Source organism: Rissa tridactyla, chromosome 2, assembly GCF_028500815.1.
Source record: "Rissa tridactyla isolate bRisTri1 chromosome 2, bRisTri1.patW.cur.20221130, whole genome shotgun sequence".
Lineage (NCBI taxonomy): Eukaryota > Metazoa > Chordata > Aves > Charadriiformes > Laridae > Rissa > Rissa tridactyla.
Window position 1 is genome coordinate 145,038,725 of NC_071467.1, and position 14,962 is coordinate 145,053,686.

General features: G+C 44.2%; 1 protein-coding gene across 3 annotated transcripts in view; it reads right to left on the bottom strand.

The window, feature by feature from the left end:
* Positions 1–3,713: 3,713 nt before the first annotated feature.
* RSU1 (Ras suppressor protein 1) overlaps positions 3,714–14,962 on the bottom strand; it is a 107,200-nt gene continuing 95,951 nt past the window's right edge. For 2 of the 3 annotated variants that reach the window (XM_054190945.1, XM_054190944.1), the window contains exon 9: positions 3,714–4,187. In XM_054190945.1, coding sequence (XP_054046920.1) covers positions 4,085–4,187 — 103 coding nt within the window. In that variant the 3' untranslated portion in view covers positions 3,714–4,084. The remainder of the gene's footprint in view (positions 4,188–14,962) is intronic. The other variant, XR_008464775.1, reaches the window with a different exon arrangement.

A 14,962-nucleotide genomic window follows, 5' to 3' on the forward strand; every position in this document is an offset into this window, starting at 1 on the left:
GGGCCGCACCGTACCGCCGAACAGGCTGCCATTTCAGGAAAAATGCCCACGGTGCTGGTGTGATTTGCCAGCTGCGAGGCTGGCAGCTCTTTGATGAACAGATGCCACAGTGTCATCTCCTTAATAGGAAAGACCTGGCTAAAACCAAAAGATGTTTGTATACCAGTGACTCCGTATTTCCAGACTAAGAATCGTAAAAAAATGAAACTTTAGAATCACAAAATGCTGTCCACCTCCATTTTAAATAAAGAGAGTAACAGTGGTTACTGAGTTACTCAGCTCTGAGTTGTTGGAGCTGATATGTTTTTTTGTTGTGGGTTTCTTTAAACTCTTACTTGTCCATCAGGAGGCCTGCAGCAGGCAATACAGGGTTAACACTGTAAGTACAAGAACACTGTGGATGGTGCCTGCACAGGTGGGATTTCTGGCTTCGTTTCACCCTATCTTTATTAAGGAGCCATCAACCCCCAGGCCGCTCTTTGCATAGGCGCAGCATATTGGTCTTATGACAATTTTAAAAAGTTTTCTTTGTCAGGGTGCATTGTATGTGAAAAAACGGCCAAACTCTTTGCAGTTCACTGTATGCAAAACCAAAACAAAGAATTACCTTCATTGTTGCTTTCAAAGAGCTCCCAGGTACTGGAAAGGTGCCGAGAGCAAATCGCCTTCTCACAGGAATCACTTTCTACCCTTGAAGTGTCTTGTTGTTGGCTGTATGAGGGGTTGGCCCAAAGAGGCAACTTGGATGAGTGACCGTGAATGAATGGATGGCGCAAAGTCCTTTTTCAAGGTGCTTTGAGATCAGGGATCTCATTGTCAACCAGGCCAGTGAAACAATATTGCCCAGAGGAGCAAAGAGCTGCCATTACAGAGCTCTGTGCTCCATCTGGCACAACACATTCGCTCTCCTCGGGGCTGCACCCAAGGGCTCACTGGAAGGGGCCTCCGCTTGATGGATCCTCTGGAGAAATGACCATGGGGACCATCAGAGGGACCACCACGAGCTGTGATGCTCATTAATTGATCCATCGCAGCAGGACACAGCAGCTCCTTTCCCTGAAGTACAGTGGGGAAAGAAGTGTGACCCAGTAAAATGAAACAAGTTGCTTTTAAATATTAAAAAAGCAATGACTCTTGAGAACAGATACATAACATCATCAAACCCGCATTAAAACTGTTGTGTAGTTTGCTCTAAGAAGCTGGTACCTTTTTAAAAACACTAAAACATTAGCATGTTGCATCCCAGATGGTTTGCTTTTCTTCCCCACATCTTTTATTCTGCCCTGAGCCTCTGAAAAGCACTCCTTTTCCCCCCATTTTGTTTTCTGTTTGTAAAGCTTTATACATTTCAGTTTTCCGTCGTCTTCTCAGATCATTATCTTATTTTTTCATCTTTCTTTTCAAGAAACTTCTTTTTTCCTCATGTGCCATCATCTTCAGTATAATACTTCTCCCTTTAGGATTTCTTTTATCCTTCTCATCTTTATGCCTTTCACTTATTCTTCTCCAGACCCCTCATTCTTGCTTTTGCTTGTCAAAACTGTGTTTCTTCCTCCTTCACGGGGGAAGAAGTGGGAAGTTTGGGTGGATTTTTTTGCTATGAACACCCAGGAATGCTCCAATCAATACTTCGAAACGCTGCAGAGGAGAGCTTGCACGAGTCTTTCAACGCTTTCAAAATTTGCAAGAGCGGTTAATGAAAGTCTGACTAATGCTTGAAAATCAGCAGCTTATTTTAAAGCGGTGCTGTAGCTTCCCACCAATAACATCATCAGGCCTTCCCCAACAAGCTTTTATTTTTACATTGGAGACGCCACTCTCTGCTTTGAAACCCTCGTAGCCCCGTAGCAGCTTCTCTCTTCCTAAACGCCAGGACGCCGAGCAGGTGACGGACGCAGTCTCAGACCCCCCGCGCCGTGCTTAGCCCTGCCTGGATTTCTGCTCAGAGGAAACGGGAGCCCCATCGCTACCCCGCTCACAGAAAGCCATGCCCGGGTGCACCCAGGGAGACTTCAGAAGAGCAGTGACTCCAGTTCAGCTGGAAGCGAGCGTACGTAAAACATCTTCCAGCCTGAAAGTAGGGGTCCAGCCATGGCTGCGGGCGTCTGCCAGGAGAGCGGCGGCTCAGCCCCAGGGCTACGGCCACCCCCGCGGGCTGGGAACAGCCCGGTGCCAGGGAAGGACGCCGGGGGAAGGATCTAGAGCCTCGTCACCCCTTCCCGATAAATCTGCCCTTGCTATTTACTTTGTTCTGAAAGGAATTTGCAATAGTAGTTTGGGGATCTTCTGATATTTCGCTGACATTTCTTCAGGGCTGTTTGTGGCACGATTATTATTGTCATTAGGTGCCCTCACGTGCTAATGCCTACACTAGATTTAATCGTGTGCATTCCCGCCGGGGGCCAGTTTTTGCTGTGAATTCTTAACATGCACCCAACCTACACCTCCATGGGCCTGTTTCAGTTGGACCTGTTCCCTTAGACGGATCACTTAAGAGGTCTGGAAAATCCTCTGCAGAGCTTGCAACAGATAGAATTGACTCTTCCTGACAAGTCTACCATTTTTACTGTTTTCCATCTGCCTAACAAGACTGCCTCATTCTTCTGAAGTACCAAAGACCACTTAAAATGTGTCTAAAGCTTGATGCCAACTTCCTAGCCCTGCTTGCCAATTCAAAAAATCTGTTGCAAAATATATGTCAATACATTTATTCCCAGACTAAGGCAACCGTGCATTACTTAAAGGCTGGGGTAAGCCCAAATGCGATCGAGAGGCTGGTGGTGGTAAGAGCCTTCAGATGCAAAACAGCTTTCATAGAACGCATCATTTCTAGCGTGAGGTATTTAAAACCTTTTCTTCTCTTACTAAACACAACAGGCCAGTTTCGGCAGTCTGGGCATGTTTCCTGGCTTGCTGCCCGGATGGCAGCCGCAACTCGGCAATGGGTTGCTCAGGTAGGAAATTCATGGAAGTGGAAATCAGGGGCAGGAAGGTCCCGAGCTGAGCGATTCAGGCATGGGGAGAATATCGGTTCTTGCCCCTCGGGTTTCCTGGTTAGCGTCTGCTCTGCTAAGACTAAAAATGGTTGGAAATCACTGTCTGTAGATTTTAGGTTTTTCTTCCCCACTGGTAAGACCCGAAGCTATTTCAGATGTTAAACAATTTGTTGTTTAATCACTTCACAACTGCGGCTTCTGAGCTTGGTTGTGGTGCTGGCTTTGTACAGATAAATATAGAACCTGTGGCATTTTCAAAAGGCATTTGGAACAGCTCTTCAATACAAGCACTTTCACGGCAGAGATTAAATACATTATTTGGGTTTTCTGCCTAAAAAAAAAAAAATCACTTAAAAAAATTGGCAGAAATACCATTTTCTTCAAATGAGAAAGTTCTCTTTCTCCAAATTGAGGCTGGCAATTGGCAGCTCTTTACAAAGACTTTTTTTTTTCCTTCCTCTCTCCCTTCCCCTACTCCTTGATTTCAAAATAACCTTCAAGGCAAAAAAGCAGGACATAGCAATGTAAAAAAGAAACAGAAACTGATTAAAATTTTTCACTCCCTGAACAGAATGCTTTACATTTTAACTAACTTGTATCAGATAAAATGCTATTGCATTCCAGCACAAGAAATTAACACATTGCAGGAAACTGGACACATGAGGTTCCTCGAGGAATTCACTATTCAGAAGTCCTACTGAAGAAATTGAAACACAATACAAATAAAGACCTTTATTAAAATAACTTGGAATATCATATGAAATTTAATATCATATAATATAGGTGCAAACCCCCTGATATTAATAGGACGTGATACATGTGGAGAGAGGACATTAATATACATAGAAATAGAAAAGTTAAAATGTGTTTAACAGTGATATATTAAATGGCTACATAAACGTGACCATAATTAGGAGAGTATGTAATTTTGTATTCCTTAAGCAGTATCTTCTAAAGCAGTATACATAGTAAATTGCTTTTACCTCTAGTGTCTGCTTTCTTATGAGTAACAGGAGATGCGTAGGCGCATTATAGGCACATGCAAAAGCAATGTAAAAGATACAAAAACAGAGGCAGAAGCCAGGGACTTATTTGTTCTTGGCTGCCAGAGGCTTACGGCTGATCTTCTTTGACTTGTCGTTGTTCTTCTTTGGAGGTTCAGGGTTCGCCTGCATGTGTCTGCCATAAAGACTGTAAGGAAATGAGACAAAGAATATTTGTGATCCTTTATCACAAAGAATATTGTGATAAACAAAGGTTTTTACTCTGCAACATGTTAAACAACGCATCTGGTTACCAGACATAAAAAAAAGGAAGGTTATTGTATTTATTTTGTCTCAATACACTGAATTTTCTATTAAATGTTACACTGTAGTCCATAATACTAGGGTTTTTTGTGACTTATCAGGAGAGTAACATCGGGAAGATCAGGCCTTTGGAGCAGTGAAGAAGCAATCAGTTCTGCCTTCAGAAACTAGCAACCTTTATTCTGCAGTTATGGGATTAAGGCTCGGAAGGCTGCAAGGATATGTATTCAAGTCGACAATGACAAAAATTGGGTTGAACTGGAGAGATAGAGTGCCCACTTAGAGCAAAGTGAGCATCATCCCTAACCAGAAAACCCAAGAGCTTGATAATGTGACAGAGAGCAATGGTGTCACGGCCGCCTTTGCTGCTCGCACATGATTGATAGTACTGGGACAGCTACCAACACATCAATGCCACATTAGTAAGTACCACTGATTAAATGTTGACAAAGTATCCTACAATTAAGACGGCTAGCATTCACAGCGAAGCTAAATAGACTACATGGCTGAGAGGATCTTGCTAAATATCACATAGTAATTAATAGATAATTTATGAGTAATCCTGATTAAACTAAATTAAAAACCTACCCAAAATAAACACAGCTCAAACTTAACTTCCCTTATTGACACAAAGTGCTTTTTGAAGACGTACTTTGCGGGGGTGTCTGTATCTAGAAGGGAACAGAGACGAGCTTTGTTTCTGCTCATTCAGCTGCATAAACACTGGCAACGACGACAGAAACACCGAGATCCCTCTGAAAGGCGTCTCCCTGCTAACACTTCAGCCCGATGCCGGTGAGTGTCCGCCCCAATCCTGTACTGGGCTGTTGCCAGTCAAGTTGGACACCAATTTCTACCACCTGATAGGGATTCTGCTACTGAAGAAGATAACGGCACCACTTCCCACAAGAGCCTTCCTTGTGTTGCTGCACCTGCTCGTGCCACTGCACTTCCACGTTTGGGTGGACTTGTCAAGGAACAGGACAGATTTAGGGGCTTGGGGACGAGTCTTCCTAAAATTGCCTTTTGATGCGTCAAAATCTGGATGGGTAGCTGTCAGCACTGCCGCCACAGAACCCAGGTCCTGCATTTTCACGTGTCTGCAGCAAGCAGAAGGTCCCAGCTGTCACAGGCGAGCTGCACTGGTCCATCGCACCCCCCCTCGCCATGCGTTCTCCCCCATGGCAATCTGTGTACGCAGCTTGCATGGCTGTCCAGCCCTTGCTGCAAACAAGGACCAGGTACAGATCCTTTTGCTACTTAGTCGTGTTGGTACAGACTTAGTCACTCATGGTAATGATGTTACTTATCCAGAAAGCATGACCTGATACACAGTTCTGCGGTGGGTATCACCCTAAGCGGGTATCTCAGACACAAAGTGACTCTTTATTTACAGTGACCTCTTTTGCTTTGCAGGCTGAAACTAATTTCAGCAAAGGACGGTCCCTCCTTCTTCTACAGGGCCTGGTGGACATGCAGTCAACTATACGCAAGAGACATTGAACAAGGATCCAAACAGACATACTCTTGAATCGCCATACTACAAGGTTACAGAGGGGCTACTTATGTCAGATACAGAGAGATTTTAGCTAAGACATATAGAAGTCACGAGGCTAAAAGCTACCGTGTGCTCTGAGCTTTATTTTGCTGCATCTGGAGGATACTTCAACCCTGGTGTTCCTGGACTGCAGAATGGGATTAGAGCCTCTCGTGGGGTGGGGTGGAGAGGCAGCGCTCGCCTCCACCTCTTCAGCAGCTGCAGTTTCACATCACGCTGCCGAGCAGGCTGCTGTCAAGGTGCACTGTACCCAAAACAGCCTTCCTCAAGGGAAGCACAACTGTAAACTACGACATTACTTCACCTTTCTGAAATTTCATGTGTGCCATCACCTACTGTTGACAAGGGATCAGAAGCCATTTTCTGACAAACGCAGAGAGCCCTGACCCTCCGTGATAACTGTATGCTGACTATTAGCTACAATACACATATTTTTCTTTTCATAAGAGATACAGCCCCAACAGCACAAGGGTATACTTTATCCAAGTACACGACACGCGTACTAATCAAACATCCATCCTAAATAACTGTCCTGTTTTGGAAGGCATTAAGTGAGTTGAAGGAGGGAAGACACAGAAGGAGACGTGTTGGTATCAGGAAATACTGTCATTGTGGAAGAGCACAGAAGTGTCATTCAAGGAGGCTGTCCATTCAGAAACCAATCCAGGGTAGAAGAAAGCCAGGGGAAAAGCAGCATCTTGTCCTCAACGACATGCAGGGTAGCATTTGAATCACTGTCAGCAATAATTTCGTAACTCTGAGAAGTTAGCGACAGAGAAGCGGAAATGCATGCTCAAATCTGCAACACCAATGGTTAGTTAAATACTAAATTAACGTTCGAGCTGTTTTTTGGCTCTAGAGCAATAATGCTACGTTGAAGTAGAATGTAAGGTTTTTCTCATATAATAAGGAAGTCCCCATTTAGGATTCTAAGCACTGAATTTACAGAGAATCCACTGATCCATTGTATCTGAGCACAAAAAAACTCCGTGGATGGGAACTGAAGTTTCCCTTTCACCATCCTGTGCCTTCCAGCTCCTGCTGTCCCACAGCTCCTTTGCCCTGTTAGTGTCAACCCAGAGAGGACTGTAACAGCTCTAGTAGTTTTCAGGTGCTATACACCCTTTTTTTTGCTCAGGTTGGTTTAGGCCTCACTTTTTTGCTTTGGAAACCTTATATGAGTTTCCCTTTCAGACGACACTTGGCATTCCTTGTGCCTCTCATTTCCTGCTTTCTCAGTGCAAATATTCAAGTTTGCAGAGAAGTAGAACTTAGATTACCGAACTTTTTCTGAGGTAAAAGGGTGTGGTGGGAATTCTACTGCCTACACAGATGCTTTTGAAGTACAGAAACTGAATATTGACAATTTTCAATGAACTTTGGAGTTCTGGTAAAGTCTACTTGGGCAACGTCTTTTGAATGTGAAATGAAGACTAGCAGCCACTGCATGTGTTAAGCAGTAAAAATCCCAACTGACCTGTAAGTACTTTTGGTAGCAGTTTTTCTTTGATATTTGCTCCTTACGATATTCAGTGCTATCGGTGCTCCAGCATTTCCTTCCGCCCCATGCAAATACTATGTTTGTAGTAAATGTGCATGAGTTGCAGACATCTGCAGCACTTTTACGCTATTTTTACTTACTCTCACATCCAACCACTTCTGTGCATGTGCCCCGAAACTTCATCCAGGAAAGTAAGTACTGGGTTTGAAATACGCAAATCAAATATATCTACTTAGGTTGCTCTGGCAAAATTTCAAGGAACTTTCAGCTGCACGTTTCTGTCTCAACTGAAGAGAAGTGGTTTACAATATCTCACAGTAGTCTGCTACACAAAGAGCAAGGATCAGACGTATTTAGATTATATAAGCCTTCGCAGACAGGGACTCTCTCTTGTGTTTGCACACATCAAATACGAGGAGACATATGGTGTCACAACAACATTTAAATACAATAATGACTGTGATAATGCCTCTGGGACAGAATTTGCCTTCTGTTACACTAGGGAAAAGAGAATTCACAATTTTCAATGAACTTCTAGTATAACAACAGACACCACTTTTATAGCTCCTAAGGAAAAAAAAACAGGAAAAAAACAAAAGAAAAAATTAATGGACCTGATCCACACAGAGAAGCAACTATCTGAATTACACAAGAACCTATAACCCTTTGGCTGTAATAGATGTGGAGTTTATATGTACAGTCCTTAGTGATTTTGATACCTACTGGAAGGATACAGCCACTGAAAACACAGCTTGCACGTCACCGTCAGCCAAGCTGTAGTAACTAACCGTGGACATGCTCTTGCTCCGGCATCACGGCGAAGTCAAACGTGTTATGCAGAGACACACACACTGTCCTGGGCAGTGGAGGTCAGCTTAAGACATGCACACAGACAGCAACGCAGCTTGGCTGATGGATGCTGATGTACTGGGAGATGGTACCTTAACATACCCGTTTGTATGACCAGACCCTTAGCAAAGGCAGATGGTCTCCATAAACAGACAAAGGAATAACTGAGGCAGATTGCAGCTACTCTTTCAAGGCAGATTTGTGAGATAACTGCTGATAACACATCCATGGCAGCACCTTCACACTTGGTATTTTGGAACATCACCTGTTCACGGAGCTGGTATAGCTCTGAGCAGAACACTACACACAACTTGCAGACCAAAACCTCAGCTGAAGAATAAAATCCGGAGTGCAAATAAATATTTGAGATGTTTGCGGTTTGCAGCAACAGTCAGAGGCTAGTTATTATAAGCACAGTTCACAAACTGCTGAACCTTTGTAGACTTAGCAGCTACAGTATTGCATGCAGCCTTTTCATTATGTTGAAGCGAAAGGGGAGATTAAATGCAAGACTGAAAATGCAGAAAGGCCTCAGAGACAGATTTCCAGTTGCTTTCTTTCGTTGTGTATATTTTTCAAAGCAAATATCTCTCACAAACATAAATGTTTCTTTGTATGCAAATATAAAGATAAACAAAATCTCCCTGCATTTCCTGTCTATCTGCCCCACTGGAAGTAACAAATGAGAGCACTATGGCTGCTGCAGCAAAACTAACAGTATCAAGTGAGAAAGATGCTCATTAAACTTCATCATTCTGTCTACTTTAATGATGCTTTTACTTAATAAAAATTCCCTAAGCAGTTGCAAGGATATTAGGCAAGGTCTTTGGTTATGTATCAGGGGTCTAAGCTGTCACTAGCAAGCATGCAGTTCAGGAGGGGCATTCCCAAGAGGAAAGAGTGAATACAGCTTTCTTGTAATAAATTCAGAGAGGATCAATAACCACAGCCTGCCACATTACTTAAGCATTTAGGAAAGTAGGTGATCCTTCTAAATTAAACCACAAATTGCTAAATGTTGCAATTTACAGCATAAGATCAGGCAAAGAGCCTTGTAACTTGAAAGCATACAGTCTTGCTACCAAAATCTCTGAATTTACAAAAGAACCATAGTTAAAATTCAAAAGAGCCACTTTTAAAAACCACCTTCAGCACAACTGCCTTCAATTTTTCTCTCTTGTACAACAAAACACTCACTAACTGAACACTACATACTCTCAGAGATGAAAAGAGCAAACTTGTGTAAACTAGTGAACCAGTGTAAAGTGTTTAATGCACACATTGATTTTCTTGAGTTAAGCATTTTGAAAGAGGATTTCAAGAACAAGCCATAAGAAATACATTGCTCTCACTTTATGTTTGTAATAGACCTACAGGGTGAGTATGCAGCATGAAAAGGGTGCGCGCAGTTAAGTACGATCCTGGAGAGATGCTACCTCCAGGTACGTACTGGAATCTGAGAAACAAAGATGAAACACTGCGGCACTGCTCGCTTTGAGCTCAGGTTCAGGTGGGTTTTTAATGCTCAGATGCAGCTTCAAATGTGGGTATTTACAGTGACCTCAAGAGGACGGTCCCCAGCCCCAGCTGCTGAAGCTGGAGAGGGGAAAGGCTGAATCAGTGGTGATATCACTAGAGACCCAAAGCTGAAAGAAGTGCTTACAAGAAGGACATGGACCTGTTGGAGCAAGTCTAGAGGAGGGCCACGAAGATGATCAGGGGGCTGGAGCATCTCTTCTATGGAGACAGGCTGAGAGAGTTGGGGTTGTTCAGCCTGGAGAAAAGAAGGCTCTGGGGAAACCTTATAGCAGCCTTCCAGTACCTAAATGGGGCCTACAGGAAGGATGGGGAGGGACTCTGTATCAGGGGGTGTAGCGATAGAACGAGGGGTAACAGTTTTAAACTGAAAGAGGGGAAATTTAGATTTGATATTAGGAAGAAATTCTTTACTCTGAGGGTGGTGGGACACTGACACAGGTTGCCCAGGGAAGTTGTGGATGCCCCATCCCTAGAAGTGTTCAAGGCCAGGCTGGATGGGGCTTTGAGCAACTAGTATAAGGTGTCCCTGTCCATGGCAGGAGGGTTGGAACTAGATGATCTTTAGGGTCACTTCCATCTCTAACCCTTCTATGATTCTATGAAGACCGATACATGCTGGCTAGCCTGTATTTGTTGCAATTCTCAAACACTTACTGTAAGATGCTTTTGCCCCAGTAGTTTTTGTGCAGCTTCTTGCTGCTCTGGTATCTCCTCTGAGCCACTGAGATTGGCCTTTCCTCCCATGGGAGCTGCTAACACCTCACCTCCTCAAAACACATCTCCTCCCAGGAAGGGGGACAGATAATGGGGCTTAATTTGCTAGTAATGTACCAGCGAGAGAAAATAGTGGGGGTTAAAATTACTTTGCAAGTATCATATTATTTTGGTAGTTTACCCATAATTTATTTTTATTCTCTGTGACATAAGTCAAATGATTTAAATTAAGAGAAGCATTGCATGGGTAAGTGAAATAAATATCTGGTTTCCCTGCACACTCGGATGGCAAACTGCAGTTTTAGGATTCTTAATGAGGAAGAACAGACAAGAGTGACTCATTTTATTCAGCTAATTTTTTGCCCCTTGTTTGCGAGTGCTCTGAGAGCAGATGGCAGCAATGCCAGAGATGTTCATCATCTGAAGGTCTCTGCAAGTTTCTTCAGAAACCTCAGCTTTGGCCTGTCATCTGCGTGCATACCAGCTCACTCCTCACTCCCCATGCTCCGAAGTGGAGGAAGCACTGATGGGTTGAAGGGGGCAGGGGTTAATGGTGCTGCTTGTTTGCTATGGCTGCAAGAGCCTCTGGGCTACTAAACCTGCAGCTCTTAATGCACTGTAGAACTGCTCCAGTATTTTTAGGTCTCTACCAGTTGGTCTTCCTCACACTCTGGTATGCCTAACACTTCAGAATGCCCCAAATCTTCACACCCCAGAGCCCAGCCCCAAGGCACTCCGAAGCGTAACAACCTGTTCCCTCCATCTGCCCCAATAATCTTTATAACCCGAAGTTTCTGCAGAGTTTGCCCTGGCATCACCCTCCCTAATCCCCCCAAGTCCTGCACATCACCTTTCAAATAGACTTTTCACCAGAAATCCCTAATCTTCTCACGTGCTTTCTGGGGTCTTAACCCCCAGAGGCACTCTGTAGAGGAACTGATGACCTCTTCCCATCTTCGTTCAGCTCTTTTTTGTAGCTAGTGTCATTTTTTGGATCCTGAATTAGATAAGAAGGAGAGAATTCAGTGCAGGTACAAAGCTAGGTATCCAAGCCCATGTTGCAGTCAGTGGAGATCTGGCTAATGAAGCCAGTAGAGACCTTTTTTGGGTGGCCAAATACAAGTATCTACTGTGAGATGCTTGGTTGCTATACTTACAGATTTCCACCAATTACAGTGGACAGTGGGCAGCTAGCTGACACACAGACGCTCACGTTTAGATATTTTAAAATGCCAGATGAAGACCACCCAAAGCAACCACTCCCCCTCTGCTCCCACTTTGCACGCTCTCACAAGCTGTTAGTTACCGTACATTACAGACTCTGCTGACTCATACAGTCCAACGTTGACTTACTGTGAATTCCTGCCTAAAAACAGTACAAAGCAAAAGAAGCAAAAAGAAGTATTCTGCCAAAGCTGTCCTAAAGCTCACTGTCTCGGTGACTGTGTAGAACGTGCATCCTCCAAAATAAGCACATCCATCCCATGTGTCTCCTATTGGCAACTTCATCATCCAGTTCCCCGCAGGGATCCTTTCTGTCAGATCCCTCAGTCTCAGTCTCTCCCCTTTACATTTGCTGCGCCTGAAGAAGAGGAAGACTCAAACTCTACATGCCGTGTTTCCCACCCTCTTTCCCTACAGGTGGTCCATCAGAGATGGACCCTGACCAGATGGACCTCTGGCCTGAGCTCAGGCTCTCCCTGTGGTGCTCCTCACAATAGCATCGTCAGTCCTGCCATGACGGCTCAGCAGCCCAAACACAGCAGTTGTAAAGGGAATACAGTCCACTTGGATGCATAGACACCTTGGGGTAGATGTGTCTGTGTAGGGAGATTTGAGCCAAGGTGACTATGATTTACAAACACCTGCTCTCCTATAGGGCTGGCAATTCCTGGATAATTTTAATTCTGCTAGCTCTTGAACTGGTTAATTTAATCCCTGCTTCTTTGAACTCACCATCTCACATGTTAAGGAGAACTAATTTTTTATTTTTTTTCCAGAAAGGAATTCCACGTAGGTGTTAGGCATTTCTTTAATTAATATACAGTAATAAAAGGAAAGACTTCTCCTTATAGGCTCTGAGGCTAGCAGCCTTTTGAAGCAAGTACTTTAAATGAGAGGCTTGTTAGGGGAGCACAGCTGGAAGCTCATAGAAACCTAGCAAAAAAAGAAGTCTTTTTTAAAGGAAAACATACAGGTCAAGATTTGCAAAACTGGCTAATGACTTTGCATACCCAACTTGAAAGACTTTACAAGAAATGTGGCTTTTGGCAGAGAGGGTTTTGAAAGCAAATGGAACACCAGCATCTGCTTTCTGAAAGTCAGACCTATTTAACACCCAGCGAGCTCAGCACTGAAAATCTCAGCCGCGATACAAAGCCAGAGAGACACACAAGGGGGATCTCCATGGAACTGTCACGAAGATGGAAAGGAGAGGATGTGCTTATGCTTATTTCTTTAAAAACAGAGACAAACACGAATTGAGATTTCATCTAGACAATCTATTCTGCTAATAAATCAATCCCCAGCTAGCCCAGTATAATGAGTTGGCAGCCTGAGAGGACCAGGGAGAGAATGATTTGTTTCTGCACCTGGATAGAGTCCTATCAAACTAGCCCAATTACAAAGAATTTCTCCCTGGGACTCACATCTTCAAGCACATCCAGGAGGTCTGATCTTCCTTCTCACGCTCCATTTTGAATGGATTTGTGAGCGGTTCAGCCTACACGTGCAGACCAGCCCCAGGCATGGAGAAACTTCATAGGTCAGAACCTGAAGTCCTCACAGCTGAGAATTCCAACAGACTGTAGTGGAATATTTTTTCCCCTTGTTTTCTTGTCACAGATCAAATGGGCTTTCCCACTTACATATAACTAGAAAAAACAATTTAGTGCCAGATAGAAGCATCAGCTGCAAACCCTGAGGGATGAGGCACACACTAGAACATGCTCCACCTAATGAAGCAAAAGGACCTGAGCCACAGAATCTGCACAAGCATGCTCAGCTTCTTTGGCAGAAGCCAGCACAGGTGGCTGCAGAGAAAAAACACACCAGCAAGAAGGAAAAAGACTATCCAAGTGAGAAAGAAGTGTGTTCTGTTTACTCAAGTCATCTGTATCATCACGACCCTTGTCTTTAGGTATTTGTAATTCTACGAGCATGCAGTAAATAAATCAAGTGTTTGCTCCGTTTCACCAAACCATGTTGTTGGGATCATGTTCAGGGCCACCTGCCCGCTCTCAGACTAACCCCGGACAGACAGCAAATGGTGCAGAAAACATACTGCCACGCAGCACTGACACTTTCCTGGAGCCGGCCAGATGCAGACTTCTTCATTCTTATGTTATTTTAATGCTCTTGTCCATGTGGAGTCCTTTGGGCTTTAGTAAACCAGCGCTCATTTTCCTTTTTGAATGCTACACTAAGGGGCCTGCTGCTCAGATAAATCCCCTTACATAATCTTTGTTACCGATGTACTACATGCATTTTGCTGTGCACCTAATGAACATTAAAACAAAAAAGGAAAACAGAGGGTAAAAATAGCTAAGTGCAAGCCAAGGAACTTTCTTCAAGTTATTCTAAGTCTGGCAGGTATGTATTTCTTTTCCAGTAACTAGACAAAGTGTACCAATAAACTGTATAGAAGAGATTGGGGAAATGCTGACACGCAGACTCTCTTTTTTTTCTCCTTTTTTTTAAGCAAAAGTGAAGTGTCTGAGTTAATCTGAGCCTGCTCTGATGCACCTTGAGGATGACCGATTTCACTGGCAGTAGCAAGGAGAACATTCAGGGGACTGGAATTCTCCACACGCAGGGTTTATATAGCTGCCCTGCTCTGCTGGGCCGGCTCACATGCCTCTCCCAGGGCGTCCACCTTCGTCATCCCTACTGGATGCAGGGCTGGCTGCCAAACGGCTCCTCAAAATAGACACAAAGACCAAACAGTGATGAGGGACACAGTGACACGGTGGGGAACCCAACCAACCTAACTCTCCTGAATCACCACTCCTGAGACCCTCAAAGGTGAAGGACTAAGCCCCAGTCCCGCCGCACAACCCACCTGCATGACCCAACACATGAAACTCTTTCTGGAAGGCTGTGCAAGTTCTGGGGACCACTGGGTAAAGGGGGCATAGGACTTACTGCGGGATGCTTAGGTGGAGTCTAGGGATTGAGCAAAAGTAGTTAAGGCTTATACAGGACTTAGGAGATGTTTAGGGGAAGGACCAAGAGAGTGGAAGGGAGGAATCTAGGTGGATGGCAGAAAACAAGTGCAGGAAAATAGAGGGATGATCAGGTGGGGAATAAATGAGGCCAAATAGTGTGCAAGCAGGAGGCTGGTCAGCACACTGGTTAAGCTCTGTGCCAAATTACCTCCACTTTGTCCAACCTAAACCCTGTTCCTAACTGTTTTCTGTGTGATTGTGCTCTCTGTCCTGACAGCATGCACGCGTGACCCATCAGCAAAGTTCAAGCCAGAGCAGCTGGTCATTAGGGT